Source organism: Pangasianodon hypophthalmus, chromosome 27 (genome assembly GCF_027358585.1).
Source record: "Pangasianodon hypophthalmus isolate fPanHyp1 chromosome 27, fPanHyp1.pri, whole genome shotgun sequence".
Taxonomy (NCBI): domain Eukaryota; kingdom Metazoa; phylum Chordata; class Actinopteri; order Siluriformes; family Pangasiidae; genus Pangasianodon; species Pangasianodon hypophthalmus.
The window spans coordinates 13,385,901-13,403,690 of NC_069736.1; the positions used below are offsets into that span (position 1 = coordinate 13,385,901).

The following is a 17,790-nucleotide window of genomic DNA, read 5'->3' on the forward strand; positions in this document are numbered from 1 at the left end:
TCAATACGTTTGCAAGCACGTAGCTCACGTTTAAATGTCCATTTCCCCCAAAGCCATTGATCAGGAAGGGTTTTTATTAACGGGATGCTAAAATGGGTTAGAGTGAACAATGCAGGTTTAATGAGGATGCACACAGGCACATGGGTAAGGGTTCTGTAGGATGTAGCTATAATTAAAAGTATAAGCTGAAACCGTGCCGTGAGTTGAAGTTTATTAATAGCCCTCCCATTAAAAAAACTTCAACTCACGGCACAGTTTCAGTCACTGAACACAAACAAAATCCAGGGAATTTAAAGAACGGTTAAAGAACGTTTTTGTAGTACAAAGTTCAATCATGTCTGAGGTGTGTATCCTATCTACTGCCAAAAAACTAAAAATCTCCTAAATCATGTTCCCACTGTGTATTTATATCTCTTTGATCCAGTTTATTTAGGTCGCTTTCATTTCTTTTCTCTTGTGCGGAGCTGAAGAACAAAAAAGAAAGACCCAGGCCCGCTGTTTGTTCAGGATGAAGACAATGAGAAAAGAAAACAGGGGACCCAGGCTGCTCGTACAAACAGAGGATTCAGCTGTTCACGTCTCGCTCACTCTCTCGCACAAATATAAACAGCGCTGCCGGGAGGAGGCTTTGGATCTAAAAATTTCAAAATGCGAGCTAAAAATCAGCAACCTCTATAGAGCAGCAAGCCTTTGGGAAACAGTGGGGGAGCGAGGCTTAGACAAAACTAAATCTGAGTCATAACGCCACAAGGGAAATATGAGAGAGAGAGATACCAAGGTAACAGATTCCTCAAAAACAGTTCCCGCTAAAGCACACACACACACACACACACACACATGCCCCTAGACTGAGATCTGGAGATCTGTATAAGAGGTCTGTTCAGGGACACTGCTAGCACAGATGTTTACCTTGCAGCACAACATCACTGCGTCACATGACGTCCACTTCCGAGCTCGGAAATTCACTCTTGTCCATCTGCTGCACTAGAGGTCTGATGTTTATAACCTCAGTGTTCTGTGCTCTACTCTTTTCTATTCTGAATTATTCAACTCTTCACGCATCTCACTCATGGCACATCTGTTTATTTCAGGACCAAAATGCACTATCACAGCACCGCAAACATGTCATGTCATTTATTTATTTATTTTTGAGGTTGGTTTTTTTTTTTTTTTTTTTGTAGCAAAACAACAAGTGCTACTTATCGTGCAAAGAGTACCAAGCACACAGACTTGAGTAAAAGTAAAAGTAGAGCTCAAGAACATTACCGTAAGAGTAAACAAGTCGTCTGTTGAAAAACTCCCTGAGTAATTACTTTACTAATGACCTTTTAACATCTCCAACTGACACAGCTAATCCGAAACTGTTCTATATCTGAGGAACACCTTGTAGAACAATTATGTTAGCTAAACTAAAGTGAACACCACCTCGATTACATATAAAGAAAGTATATAAAGAAAGGTAATGTTTGCTGGCTAGCTAACTTAACCACATGCAGCTGGGGTTTCAGTAGCTTCTAGCACTGAGATATATTTAACGCAACAGACAATCGCTACTGAAGCTTGAAGTGATACGTAAAGTTTAATACAGAGTTTTCATAATGCAAATCCTCAAAAGATCTCGCTAGTTAGTCCAGCTTACTCAGCTAGCTAATGGCTTACCTGGACACGCCTTCGCAGGTTTGATATTGAGCTGTGAAAAACTAATATCTCAACAGGTTCAGATCATCATTAGGTGGTTTCCTTTGCAGCATTTAAAACTGAAGATAGCTGATAAATTGGGTCAGGGATGCTCATCAGTCTCCACTGTCTTAGACATTGCTGCTGCTGACTAAAGCATTTGGTGCTTATAATTGCTTTATTGTTAAAAATTTAAAAACTCTTTAAATTTTCTTACAGTGTAGTATACTATATCTGGCCTTATATACGTTTTTCCCCAAAAATAAATGTAACAAAGTTGATTTTTTTAAAACCCTTAAATAAAAATAAAAGTACTATAAACGTTCACATCTTCAGTTTATATAAACCACTATTTTTACGACTTGTATTTCACACTCAGATGTGTTGGGGAAATCATATTTACTATTTCCTCTTTTAGCAGTAATGTAACATGGCCCCAACTGTAGTTTCTTTAGCACTTATTTTATCACCGAACACTTGGTGTTCCTCAGCTGAGAATATCCTCTACACCTCATAGTGACCCGCTCATAAATCAATCCATTCTCAACCCTGAGTTCATGCCATCTGCTGTAATAGCTGTTAAACTGCTGCTGTAGCTCTTGCACTCGCACAGACACTGGGTGCCAGCTCACGTTATTTGTGTCGCTGTGCTGTCTCTCCCTCTCTGTCCTCGTCTGGCATCTCCAATGATTCACAGCTCTGAGTCTCCTCACGTCAGACTCTTCTTGCTGCACTTCTTTCTACGTCTCATCTTGCAAAAGAAGGAAGGTGTGCTGACAGCTTTCTGTTTCACAACACAAACATATTTGAAGACCCAGTGAAATCCAAACACAGATTGTTAGCAAGCAGGGTGTCTAATATCTTGGCTACTTGTATATCAGTACAAATATCGTAGCTGTCAGTCGATTAGAAGTGTGTGTGCGTGTGTGTGTGTGTGTGTGTGTGTGTATGGTCAAGACTATTGTGGTAGTAGTGAGGACAATGTAGATTCCGAGCTCAGAAGCAGAACTGCATTTACATTAAGAAGAAGGAGAAACGTGTCAGATGGCAACTGTAATGTTCGACTGGAAAGTATCAAGGCTGAATGCTGGTATACACCCTTAAGCTATGTTGAGTCACACATTTCCAGTAAGAATCAAGCTATCACAGCCAGTAGTTAAGCACAATGCTGCTTTAATTGTGTTTTAGCAGCTTTACAGATGTAACCTAATACTAATACATTATTCGGTGTGTACAATGTTCTAAACATACACAAATAACAGGTGCACTATTCTTTTCTTTTTTTTTCTTGTTTGTTTTTTAAGAAAGCTTGCCAGAAAAGTTCACATAGAAACCTGGTTGAGACTGGAGGTGTACATTGGGATACAATAAAAAAGTTGTTTGTACTTTCATGCGGAAGTAAACGACAGGTCAGATATAAAGCTTGCAGGACAAAGAAAGACCTGTGGGAGTTATATGTATGCAAGATAGCCACCGAGTATGTCCTGTGGTCATACGGCTTGGATATGTCCTCAGAAATTAGCATGATGCATCCACATGGCGCTATAGCAACTGTGTCCCCAACTGAAAAACAAATTAAAGTCACGTCTCAAATCACATACGTATGCACATTCTAGATCATTATGTAGTAGTAACACTAACAGTTTTCCTATTACAGTTCGTTTGTGAATTTAAAAACCTCTCCTAGCGAAATGTTTGTTTTAAGTACCAGTCTTCTGGCTTTTCTAGATAAGTAAATATTTTTGAATGTGCAGTGAGGGTTTTTAATATGAGACTGGGATCATGGCAACAATCACGTCAACAGCAGAACGTTTTAAAGAGAAACAAAACTCGGCAGTCTGTTTGACGTGGCTGTGTATGAAATCGCTAAGCAGTACAGTTCGACTTGGAAACCAGATGGACAGGAATGTTTTGACTCTGACATGCCATGTAGCGGACGCTATAAGATACGCAAGCAAGCTTGCGAACAATGCCACTTGCGTAGCAGCTGAGTGTGCACACGTACGTGTGATGAAAGTGAAGTGTATTTGCGCCTTTAGAAGCTGCCTGGTCAGGGTCGCTGTGGTTTAAATTAGGCTACTACTAGTTTGTTTATATTTTGGGAAATAGAACATCTACATCTGCTGGTTTTCCAGTGTTTCTGACGGCATAGTGATAGGGTTCCTATTTAATTCTGGTTAAGGCCATGCCGTGACAACAGATACAGATAGCGTCATTGCGCTAACCACTAAGCTGCTTCATTAAGAAGTGTCATCTGACACAAAGTATGACACTACAGGCTAAATCTGCTTTGCACTATTTATATATTTAGTGTGTCTTTGCAGAAAAGGGGACCTGTGTCCAAGAGGATATGACATCATTTATTTCAGACATCACCAGAGAGATAAAGATTGGATGTGTACTCAGGAGTAGGCAATAAGGAGTGTCTCATCGATTTATTCGCTTACAGCCATTGACTGGGTGACATGGCCATGGAATGTGATTTCTTTCCCAGTTAAATAACAGCGTCAAACTATCCTGGGACATGTCAGGTATTGTGTGTGTGTGTGTGTGTGTGTTCATTCAGTAGACAGGAAATGTAATTGCTGTACGAACACAATTTGTTTGATATCACCTCATGATACAAACAGAGTTAATTAAAGTGACCAGAAGCTTTGCTGACTTTTCCTTATTAGCCTGTACTCACATAATTTGGCTGGTGTATTTTATTTATTTGAGCATGCATTATTTAAACTCACGCTTCATTTTAGCCATTTAGGTCTGTTTGTCTTAAGGGTCAAGTATAAGCACTGAGTTCCTCTTCACTGTCGTATGAAACATAAAAGGGGGGGGCGAAAAAGCTTTTTATTTTTATGTGCCAAAGATTTGGAACACATTTCCAGTAAACACTCATCGAGCTCCATCAATCACTGAATTGAAAAAATGCAAGATGGCCACCGAGTATGTCCTGTAGTCATTTGGCTTGTGCACGTCCTCAGAAATTAGCGTGACGCTTACACGTGCCGCTATACCAATGTAAATAGTGGAGGCAGTGTAGCACCATGTGACACCGTCTCCTCAACTGAAAAAACAAACTACCATCATGTCTCAAATCACATACATATGCACTATTCTAGATCATTATGTAGTAGTAACACTATCACTGAATAAAAAAAAAACACTTGGAACACTTCTCTAGCTTTTATTATTTGCACTTTTATAGCACTTTTATATCATTTTAATTATTACAATTTCATTCTATTTTTACACACTTCTTTTTAATTCTTTTTAAAAAATATTTTATATTGTCATTATTTTTATTCTTTGTCACTGCTATTATTTATTTGATTTCAAAGTTTTTTCTATTTATTTTTTAATTTATCTTAATTTCTATTTTGCTTCAAACTGTATAGCACTTTGAGCACATTATTATTATTATTATTATTATTATTATTATTATTATTATTATTATTATTACCTAACCATTATTATTACCCACACTATAGGATAATAAATTAGGCATAATGTATAATTGGTAGTATGAAGGTGCTTTTGCAGTTATTCTACATCTCTTTGTTGATTTGCACTTCATCGGTGTGTGTAAGAGTGTGTGCAGTCAGACACTTAGACCCAAAGTGATCTGAATTTCAGTCAGCTGCTGGAGCATAAATAGTCTGAAATTTCATTAACAGATGATACAAAGCCACACGCTTGCAATTACACTGCCAAGGCCTCGTCTTTATTGAGGAAATGACAATGGGAAGCACTAATGGCACTACCGTACACTTTACTGTCAGCTTCAGCCTAATGCTATCATTTGGATAAAAGTGGGTGGGTATAATCGGGTGATTCCACAACTGGAATGACATTCAGCCCTTGTAGCTCTTAAAACAGGGTTGAGTTTTTCTGAATTAGCAAATACACAAAAGGTGGTTAGCTAGCATCCATGCTAATAGGATCAGGAAATTAATGACATTTTAGTGATTTAATTAAAACTGATTTTTCTTAAATGTAATTATTTACTTTCAATCTATAACAGTCACTCCGTATAACAATATCACTGAAAAATAAGGAAAAAAGAATGAGAGAAGTAAATTTCTTTCTCCCATGATCAGGAAATTCAGATAATGTGAAAAATATGCTTTTGAACTTTTGATTTGTGGAATGGTCCAAATATGTCATAGGGTGGAATGTCTTCAGGTAACAGGGTTGGTTGATTGTAAATTTTTCATAACCTATAGTGGAAAACTCATGGAAAAGGATGTTTCAAGCATAAGATTTTCAAGCATGGATTCACACATTAATGCATATGATTTTTTTGTAATTTTATTGAGTATATAAAGGTAAAGTGTAGCTATAGTGGGCTGGGACAGACAACAGTGCTGTTTACTACTGTAGAATCTGTACGTTTTATTACTGTTTGAAGTTGTTTATCTGAAACATGCACACCGGTTGTTGTGAAGGACACTTTAGCTCTGTTTAAAATGTCACATTTTACAAAAGGTTCACATTTTTTTAATTTTTTTTTTTTTTTTTTACAGAGCCTGCTATCTCACTGCCTGAACACTGCATCCGCAAAATCACCATAAATCACCATATTCATGCTTTTTATCTCACATAAGCGGGCCAAGAGTGACTTCCTGTCACTGGATTCAGTGTTTGCTTTTCAGAGCCCAGTCTCAGCATGTTGATCGAAGCCGCTGTTGTTTTAACACTGCAGACCCTGCTCACTCTCTCCCCCTCCCTACATGTCGGTTTCATTACACAGCAACACGGGTCACACTGACCAGGATGTAGTTCTGTGCTTCTCCACCTCACTTCTGTACCACACACATACACACACTTGAGCCCCATCACTCATTTAACCCCCTTTGGTGTGTGCGTCTGTGTGTGTGGGTGTGTGTGTGTGTGTGTGGGTGTGTGTGTGTGTGTGTTTTGTTGATGATTATGGGACACAGGATTGGTAGAGAGTCAGATGGTGCAGGCATGTAAAGAATGTCGGCCTCCAAGACAGGCCTGTGCGGGTCTTCCTTATCTACAGGAGAATGAGAGAGAGATGGGTGAATAAAAATAGGTTTTCTTGTATGAGCCCCTCCTTCACTTGGAAATGTGTTGCATTCCTATTCTAAAATCACTAAATCTGCAGGTCACCACACCTCTTGTACTGTTGATGATACTGGAGATAATTTACCAAAAGGGAGTTCACCTGTTTGTTTTATTTTTGTAAAACGTGAGTGGTGAAACAGATGTCTGGAGATCGTGAGTTAGAATCCCTAACGATGCCACAGCCATCCGTAGCCAAGAGCCTCTGGGTGGGAGGGATGGTGTACTCTCTCCCTCACCTGTCAATCACAGCAACAGCAATGAGCTCATGTATACGGATGTGGATGGTTATCACTTTCCTCTGAGTGTGTAATAGATGTGGTTGGCTGGCTTCACATGTCTCACAGGAAGCATGTGATAGCCTTCACCCTTCATATGATATGAGAGAGCTGACTGGTTGGTGGGACTGAGCATGGGGAGAAATTGGGGTAAAATCCAAAAACAGTTGGTGTCTATTATTTCACCACTTTCTGTAATCAGTTTTATTTTCAGGTCATTCTCTGTAATATAACTATGAAAAGGATTTAGCAGATGGACCAGAAAATAATTTGTCATGTTCAATAGAGGAAATGAGCCAAGCACATAAAGTTTCATGTTAAAAACAAATTTTTAGTATAATTTCACTTTCAGTAACAATTTTAAACGAACAGAGCTCAAGGGTAATTAATAAATTTGTCAGTCACTTGTCACGTGTTGCTTAAATGTACAGTAACATGAAGCAGTTCCTTGGCTTCAGTATTACTCAGGTGTCTTGGTTTGACATTTAATCCCATTTATGTGTCATTCATCTAGCACAGCACTACATCAATCTTAGCTAGTCAAGATCAGTAAAATAAATCAGAAATCCGGTACTGCTGCGAAAGATTAATCAAGAGTGTGACAGTGTGTTCACAGGATTCTTCTCATGCTTTGCTTGACTGTCCTCAATGATGAGACCCTTCACCCCCCTGGAAGCTTGATCTTAGAAAGTCTCATCAGCACATCCTTGTTTATCAACTCATTGCTGATAGTGGCTTTGAGAACGAAGATCCCTCAGAACCCAACATCACAGGGTGTTTCAAGTGATTTTTATGAAGTGTGTGAGCCACTAAACCCAGGAGAGCCACAGCTGGCCTCTTGCCCGGTTCCCAAACTCAGCCATGCACAAACACACACATACCAGAGCAACAACTGCACAGGGAGATACAAAAAGGGACAGGAAGTCTAGCAAAGGACAATGAGTTAGGAGTGTGACGTCCAGCACGTGCAATCCATCTCGATTCCCCCGGTTGCACTAGCGCTCTTTCCTCTCTTCCCTCCTGTCATACAGACACACGCTCATTTTAAATGTATGACATCATATGAGAGCTCCTACACAACGCCCCCGCTTCTATCCTGCTCCATCTTCCCCCCTTCCAGCCCTGTTTTGTGTGTGTGCGTGAAAGAGAGAACGTGCAGCGGAACATGTTTCCCTGTTCATCCTTTCCACGCTTAATGTTTATAATGGCTCTCCAGGTAAAAGAGCTCTCAGGAACCTCAGTGACATTCATGACACTGAGAGCTGAACCATTCACAAGCTGCACTTCACCAGGGTTAATCAAATCACACAAACTGTAATCTGTACTCTGCAAATCTGCCTACGGATAGGTGTTATTATTTAAATGTCTGGATATCCAAACATATTTCTGTATTTGTTAACCTAATTCAGTGTTCAATCAGGGTGGAATACTAATGAAACAAATGAAGTATTATTATAGACTTAGTGTTAATTGTTTCCAAACTTGCCTCAAGTCTGATTATACGGACGTGCTCATATTCTTCAGGAATGAAGTGCTAGTGTGTGAATGTAGCGTGTTAAACACTATTATGGCAACAGCAAGGTTACTGTTTAGTTTTAAAGGTTTAGGTGCAGGTCTGATTTAATCGATAATTGGGTTCAGTTAAAGCCCTGTTGAAGCTAGATCCACATGGAGAAAACTTGGAACAGTGGTGGATCTTTGCAGAAGTGGCCAGCCTAGCAAAGCTCCTCCAAAAGTGCATCAATGAATAATCCAGGAAATCACAGAAGAAATCACACTTGCCAATAAGATACTTTGGTGACCCCCAAGCCCTTTAGGATAATGTTCTGTAGACGGATGAATTGAAGGTTTAATATTTTAGAAGGCATGGGTCTTCCACACAGCATTGCACAATAAGAACATCATGCCAATAGACAAACATGGTGGTGGTAGTGTGATGGTGTGGGGATGCTTTGCTGCTTCAGGGCCTGGGCGACTTGTCAAAATTGACTGAACCATGAATTCTGCTCTCTACCAGAAAATCCTGAAGAAGAATGTCTGGACATCAGTCCATGATCTGAAGCTGAAGCACAACTGGGTTATGGAGCAAGACAACAATCCGAAGCACAAGTGCAAGTCCACCTCTGAATGGCTCAAAAGAAACTAACCTTTCAGATGCTTGTTGGAGGACATTAAACGGGCAGTTCATGCTCAAATGCCTCCAAGTGTTGCTGAATTAAAGCATTTCTGCAAAGAAGCGTGGACCAAAATTCCTCAACAGCAGTGTGAAAGACTGATCTCCAGTTATCTGAAGTGATTGGATGCAGTTGTTGATGCTAAAGGTGGCGCAACCCACAACAAAGTTATTATATTTGGGTGGCAGTTACATTTTCACATGGGTGATACAGATGTTCAATGAAATTTTTCCTTCAATGAATGAAATGATTGTTTAAAAACTGTTTTATGTTCTCCTTGTCTAATATTACATTTTGTATGAACCATTTTGTGTGCAAAACTAATATATACAGGGCAGATACTTTCTCAGAGCACTGTAAACTAAAAAGAGAATGAGTTATTAGACCAGGTTGTGTGGAGAGACTTGAACAAACATATATTTTATTAGATTATAGATTTAGTACTAAAGTGTTATGAACAATTACCTTGTATTTAGGTAATAATGCTAGAAATATTCTTTATATGTACAGTCTTATAAACAAGTCATGCTGAGCCTTCCTGTGTCACTAACTGTTCTTATGAAATATTGCAGTTATGTAAATATCTCATTCACACTGTTACAAAGAGTGTTGTTTTGTCAGAATCTAGCACTTAGAGATTCTGTGATTGCTCAAACATTTCAGGTGCTACACTAGTAGTTCACCCTGAGGCAGAACACATGGTGTTGTGTTGTATTGTATTGTAGTTACAGGTGGATTTGTGAATGCAGGAATGCCAGAAATCTCTAATGCTTTCGCACCTCAATGAATCATATTTTTTCCCATTTTTTCCCGTTCCCCAGAACGTTGATGTGACCAACTTCAGCAGCAGTTGGAGTGACGGTCTGGCTTTCTGTGCACTGCTACACACGTATCTGCCTGCACACATCCCTTATCAAGAGCTCGTCAGCCAGGACAAGGTACCACACACACACACACACACACACACACACACACACACACACACACGGCACATATAACCTTCTTCACTTAATATACTGTCATGTATACTATGTAAGAAATAAAGCACGAGGGGCATGCTGTTATAAGAAAATACTCAACATCATGTCCCAAAGTGTTTTATTCCTCTTATATCACAGCGATTGGCCAACAGTTACAGCGTTTAATTTATTAATGGAAGACTCACTATACTTTTTATCCATTTATAGCTACGTTTAATGTTCTGGAACATCCACAAAACAAGTTTTTTATCACTTATTGTAGCGGCTACAAGCAGTCATTCCCTCAACAGCCTCTCTTTTTTCCCTATCCTGAAGAGATAAGACAAAAAAAGTGCAGCTTGTGATGTTACCGATTAACGGGAAATAGCAAAGTCGTGAAGATCTTCCCATAACGGAAAAAAATTTGACTGTTACAAAGTGCTGACACTGGAGACTCCCTGCATGAATGTTAAATAAACTTCACCATATCAATGATTATACATTTTTATTTGTTACATAAGAGCATGTTTTTTTTTAAATCCATTTATTATTAGCCTTAGATTATGTGAAGCCTGTGAATTACCTGTTACTATAGAAATGATAAATGCATTAATATACACTTGTGATTCATTATAATTGCACACATGTGTATTCTAGAGGTTCAGGAGTTCGGTTTTGGCCACGCCAGCTCTTCACATTATTAATATTCACCTCTTCTAGAGCAAGTCTATTGTTCAGTCTCGCTCCTGATACCTGATGCTGTTAGTCATCAAACATGGCGTGTAAGACCTCAAAGCTTCCCCTGTCCTGCTTTGTCTCTTATAATGAATGACTGGCACGCTGTTGAAAGAATATATATTAACAGATGGCATATGGACGGATGAAGGAACACAATACACAGTAAACAAAGAGTTGTCCCATCACACTAGTGTAGGTTTTTTCACGGACACGTGTATAACTTTGCCACCGAGAGCTCTGAGTGTAAAAATGGTGTTTATGAAGGTTTGAGAAATTATGACTGAAACACTGATAGTAATTTATTTGTTAGATGTTTCTGTTTTCAAGGTGACTGTAACAGAAACTAGCTGCTTGCAATAAATTTAAGTTTAGCTTCCTGACACAGTACACAGATATTTGCTCAGCTGTGACATTAATTAATTAGGGAGAGATAACAAATCATTAGCTTTATGGATTGCATAAAGGCTTCAAATGATTAAAAATGTTTGCGTGTACATTGTTTGTACATTTCATCTATGTAATGAAAAACAGGATGTACTAACATCATTATGTTCTTATATATTACATTTAGACTAGAGTAGTTTATGCTTATTGATGCAGATGAGCTGCTTAAATAGGCCAATCCTAGTATATTGTGTAACTAAATTATTACGAAAACCAACATTAGAGCCGTAATTAGATGACTACACCGTACCATAAGGAGGATAAGCTGTGCAGATGTTTATTTTGGGTGTGTGATGTGTACGTGTCACATGTGGTGTGTATTGACAGCCATGTCCATGTTTATTGTTGTTGATTTGGGTGTTTGTTGCACGGTTGGTCTTTCTGTGTGGTAAATGACCTTTAATACTTGTGTTTGTTTATCCACAGGGCCGCAATCTGACCCTGGCCTTCCAGGCAGCTGAAAGTATTGGGATTAAACCCTCTCTGGTGAGAAAACACACGCACACACCGCACACACGGCTAGAGGGCCAGATGTACGTGCATGAGAATGCGTAACGCCAAACTTAATACGTGCACGCAGTGGGTCTTTAATTTTCTTTAGCTAATAATAATAAATGAAATACACATGGGATCCCCTAGTGAATGTCCTGGGGGGTACAGCCAGCGTAAAAAGGTGGAAATTGTCAAACACTGAGTTGTCAAAGTGTGGGGAAACATAAAAAGGAGCAAAAGAATAGCTCTGAGTAAATTGCAAACCACAGCAACAGGTGGAGAACGACTACAGAGGAAAGCATACAATAGACATTCATGAATGCAGTGTGGAGAGCATTCAGGCAGCTGATACACCATTGTATTTCCAAGGTAGTTGGTGTTACTCATTTTTGCACTTACTCACACTGTGTGGATAGTGTGTTGACTTTCTCTTGTATTTGATAACGGTAATGCTGATAAATACACAGGGACTACAGAGCACTTTCTGTACATCGCTCTGGATAAGGACGTCTTCTAAATGCTGTAAATGCAAACATTACGATGACACAGATAAAAGTAGAACCAGAAGCGTTATTTGGTATAGCTTGCCAACCCTTCACTGTCTCCACTCATGATGTTTGGCTTCTGACCTGTCTGATCTGCTCGAAAAAAAAAAGCAAATAGCAATGACATGAAGCAGGACTGGAGTCGTGCCTACTGCTGTCCTTTCCTTCCCTGCTTTCTCTCTCTGTGTATCATTCTTCCTCTGGTCTCAAAGCTAAAGCAGATTAGATTTGTTTTCCGGATTTCTCTCTTTTTTTTTTTGCCAGGCTCTGAATGATCGAGGGACTATTCAGATATCAAGATATCAGAACTGCCACTACCTTCAATATTTTTGATATTTCACAGTCAAGAGGCAGTGGACTTGTGTTTGCTTTGATCCTCTTGCCATGACTAATTCAGTACCTTTAAACCCAAACCAAACAAACTGCGCTGTGTTTGGGGACAGCTGCAAAAGATATAGTGCCCTGATTTTTGGGAAGTGGTGTTTCAACTTAACTTACGGTAAAGACTTTTGCTGCTTTCCGAACGTCATTGAGTAATATGTGATTGAAGACCAGTCAGAGTGTGTCAAAATGATTTCCATTAGCTTATCTTCCATTACCTGCTGTCTTTACCCAAACAAACCCTTGTAAAAAAAAAAGTGTCTCGGTAATAGGGTGGTGGGGGGAGGGGGGGGGGGGGGGACACTGGATGCATGTGCAAATGTTTTTCTTCCTACAGGGATCCTGTTAAATTAGATTCATAAAATATTTAACGCTTAGTGTTTCAGCTCACACTCCAACTATTGCAAAGGAAATATCTGGAGGGCAGAGTCTATAGATTGCACTGGGGGAAGTAGTTATTGGTCAGACTAGTGACATGAATACAGACCAGGTAAAAGATCTTAGTTCCTTTCTTCAAACAGTAAGGCATCATTTTGGAGAGAAAGCCCTGAGGGACAGGTTCGATGACTTAGATGACAGGGAGGAGGTTAGTCCTGATACTGACGCAGTCCTGATACATTATTCTGATCAGCATCCTTCAAAGGTGATGGTGAATGAAAGGGGAAGAAATCCAGTTATTGTAATAAGCATGGGTAAAGAAATTATAAGAGATTTCAGTAAAATCTAAACGCTGCTGAATATGTATCAATACCTTTTTTTCCACAGAAGTATGTTTTTTGGTATTTACTGATATCAATACAGATACTAAACACAAAATAAGTAACCTGCTTAGTATTAATCAATCAGGGGCATCACTGAACATTTTACTTAGCTCTGTTTATGTTGGGTGCTTCCATGAATTCCTCCTGCTGAGTTTTATGTTTAAGATGCAATAGCAGCCGACTCGAGCATGCAGAGCAGCGAGCCTCGCCATTAAAAATGAACTCACGGTGCCGTGAATTAGACATTGACTCACGAGAAAAGTATAGACCCTGAAGGGAAAGGAAGAACACACATCTCAGCGGTCAGTGCTCGCTGAACTGAACTGCTCTAACAGTTTCTCTGCAACTCATTTTTAACAAGCACGCTCACTGATACTGTTGTGAGTGCTCAGGTCGACCGGTTCCCACTCTCTAATATTGTTTAAATGCCAGAAAGGTGTTTTGTCTGGTTATTTGTATTGTAGGAAGATGCTTACATTATCCGTGCTTACTATCGAATGACTGATCCTGTACCAAGAATTCCACATGCTGAGTATACTGTAGTGTGAGCACAGTCTGCTGGTTTTTAGGCATGTGTGTGTGTGTGTGTGTGTGTGTGTGTGTGTGTGTGCGCTATTCTTGGAACACAAATGATCACTGATGCCTCTTACTGTGACGCTGATGTCTGCCCCAGTGTCTTAAGACTGTAATCCCCACATCTGACAAACACGCAGAAGAAAATCCCTTCTCTCAACACAGTGATGAGCGATAATGTGAATCAATCCTGTAACATTCCTCTTGTAGGCCTTTTGACTTTGAGGTTGAATGTTTTAATGTTGGAGGATTGGGTTCAGGCTAACCCACATGATTTCAACAACCTGAATTTCAACATGAATTTTCACACTCATCTGAAATGCAAGAGGCAGAATTGAATATTGGTTCAGATTGTGAACCTGAATTCACATCCAGTATATACTAAAGTGTAATATTTACTGCGACACTTTTCAGTAATAGAATTAGTTTTAAATCACGTACAGGTTCTGGAGAATCTTGATCTAAACGAGTTTGAAAATACACACACACACACACACACACACACACAGGCTCTATATATGTGCTACAGAATTTCTTACATTTCCCCATTGGTTCAGAGATTTATTATAAGTTATGGACAATAATAACACATACAGACTGTGATGTACGTTCAGATGATGAAATGCTGCTGATTTGTGTAAAGCTGTGCGTCTGACAGAAAGACACTGAGCGATCAGAGGTACAGTGCTGTAGGCGTCAGTAATCAATAGGTTATCAGCACAGCTGGAACACTGTAATTATCAACAGGCTGTTTTCTGACTTTAAGAATTTTAACACTAGATGACGGACAATTTAATAAAGACAGTGTGATGATGATGTGCTTATCCGCTTTAGTCTGATAACGACGTGATGCTTCAATCTTTGTGTATCAGGTTGAAACCTGACGTGTGGTTATTAATCGAGTGCTGGTGATGTGCATGTGCTGAGAGTCAGGACTGGAGTGAGTTACACACACTGTGCTTAATGAAGGTGTGTTAAATGCACCTCAGTAACAGCAGATAAAAGAGCTCTTACACTGCTGAATGAATGTTCTGAGTGTTCAGACTAATATGTCCTTCAGCTGGAACTTGATTCAGCTTACACATAAGGCTGGTTTATAGGTTGTACATCTTCGGTGATTGATTTTGTGGCATCAGCACCTGGCTGTCCACACCAACCTCCTGAGTGTCAAGTGTCAAACTTTCATTTCTAATCCGTCACGCTGAACAAAATCTATTGATTCATTCATTCATTCATTCATCTTCAGTAATGTAGGTCAGGGTGGCCGTGGATCCAGAGCCTATCCTGGGAACCCTGGGTGTTAGACGGGAATACATCTTGGTATGGGATGCCAGTCCATCACAGCGCATCACGCATACACACATTCACACCGACTGGGAGGTGGGAGGAACCCGGAGAACCCAGAGTAAACCCATTCAGACTTAATGAAGTTCTTTGTAATCACATGTTTAAACAGCTGAGCTTGGATTTGCAGAGTAAAACAGTAGAACAGTACACAGGACTAGACAATAGATTGGGCTGCCAAGTTTGACTTCATGATAAAAATATAATTTAATTACACCTTAAACATTTTAAACGTGTCGGTGTTAATGCTGAATTGAAAAACATTCTGTCAATCATGATATATTCAGCATCCTGTGGTCAGAAACTAACTCTGATGAAGGGTAGAGGATGATGCTAGTCATTAATAGTACAATTACAGGTGGACCAACAGGATAGGTGTGTGTGATAAATAAGTGGTTAGTCAATGAACACATATCCCAGTGGTGGTCCATTTCAGCAGCTGGAAGGAGGAAAGCTACAGCAAAACCTACAGTGACCAAGAAGAGCTAATAAACTGACAGTCATGTGCACATGTGAGATTTGTGTCTAATATCTCTCTCTCTCTCTCTCTCTCTCTCTCTCTGTCTCTCTCTCTGTACCATGTTTAGGACATTGACGAGCTGATGCACACAGACAGACCAGACTGGCAGAGCGTCATGCAGTATGTCTCTCAAATCTACAAGTACTTTGAGACTTGACCCTTGAATGAAGGAATGGCAAATGGAAGGCACAGAATCCCACAAGCACTTTCTGCTCATTTTGTTCCACACACGTACATCACGATGTGGTATACATACACATATATATATAAAAAAAACACTGACAGAGCTGCTTCTGAGCTGCTCTGTATTTATTTCAATTTGCTTGGAGTAGTTATTGGTTTTCTGCGTAAAAGCACGGTACAGATATTACTGTTATACTGTTTACAGAGAATGGATTATTATTCATAGTATTTTTAAGCAAAGTATTTTTGAACCTTGCGTTAATTCCCAGCCAGTTTGCTAGACGCAAACGTTAGCGGACTGTGCGAGGGTTAGTTATTTTCTCTACCTTGATTGCCAAGTATTAATATTAAGAATTCAACTATTTTTCTGAAAAGTCAAGTAGTGTGTATATAGTACATATAGATGTAATTGAAATGTGACTCTAGACAGCAGTGATATTTAACAATGACAGCTCCATCACATTGTACAGCTCCGTGCCAAATTTCTCCACACTAACACACACTCTACATGAATATTACATGGCTTAGAAGGAAATAAACACGTCTGTGTTCAAACCACGAGTGCATTTGTGTGCAGAGCAAGAGTTCTTTATTTCCTGCCTCTCTTAAAAAAAAAAAAAACAAAACAAAAAACACAAGTTTTATTTATTGTACCATTGCTGCATTTTGTTTGGGTGTCAATTTTTACTGTTTGAAGGATTTCAGTTTTGCCTGGTGAGATGAATTTATGGCCAGATGTTCTCTGTTAAGTGATCATAATAATAAAAATGGGGTTCTGGTGAATTAGTCACTGAAAGTGTTTCATAGACTGTCACTGCCAATGAAGCTTCCTCTGAAATGCACTGTACAATAGAAGAGGGAAGAGTCACGATGACATCCACTTTTATAAGTCTACAAATGCTCATTAAAACACGTGTGATGGGACAGGAACACTGGCACGTGGGCGCAGTATGGAAAGTTTGTTTTTTCACTACAGATTCCACTACACATGTGGCTGCCCTTATGGAAAAATCGCATACATTTCACATGTGATCAATATGTGATTACATGTGAACTCCTGACATCATGTCAATAACGTGATAAATACATTAATGTGAAAATACATGAATCAAAAGGGGGGAATCACATGTGGAGGTAAATGCATGTAGATACATGAGTGGATGTAGATACATGAAACATGTGTCTAAAAAAATCACATTAAAATAAATGAATGGTATTTAAAAATAAGTCATGTCAAAATAAATGATTCGTGTAAAAAAAAATCAATCCTGTCTAAAAAAAATCACATGAAAAATGAATCGTGTATTTTAAGAAAATCACATTTCAAAATAAATAAATCATGTGGGGAAAAAATCATCAAAATCAATAAATCATTTGGGGAAAATCGTCAAACTAAATAAATCATGTGGGGAAAAATCATCAAAATCAATAAATTGTGAAAATATCACGTGAATATAAATGAATTGGTAAAAATACAAGTCAACTGATGTAATAAAATCAAATGTAAAATGAATTGTGTAAAAAATGTCAAAATAAATGATGTGTCATTTTTCCAAACATTGTGTGAAAAAAAATAGCGTGGAAATAAATAAATTGTGGAGGAAAAATTGTATGTGAAAAAAAAAGAACCATGTATTTA

The 17,790-nt window shown here is 39.0% G+C and overlaps 1 protein-coding gene across 8 annotated transcripts in view; it reads left to right on the forward strand.

Annotated features, from left to right (window-relative positions):
• Positions 1 to 16,934, forward strand: part of specc1 (sperm antigen with calponin homology and coiled-coil domains 1) — an 88,243-nt gene extending 71,309 nt beyond the window's left edge. For all 8 annotated transcript variants that reach the window (XM_053230608.1, XM_053230610.1, XM_053230612.1 and 5 more), the window contains 3 exons: positions 10,033 to 10,149; positions 11,779 to 11,838; positions 16,036 to 16,934. In XM_053230608.1, coding sequence (XP_053086583.1) covers positions 10,033 to 10,149; positions 11,779 to 11,838; positions 16,036 to 16,125 — 267 coding nt within the window. In that variant the 3' untranslated portion in view covers positions 16,126 to 16,934. The remainder of the gene's footprint in view (positions 1 to 10,032; positions 10,150 to 11,778; positions 11,839 to 16,035) is intronic.
• Positions 16,935 to 17,790: the final 856 nt, after the last annotated feature.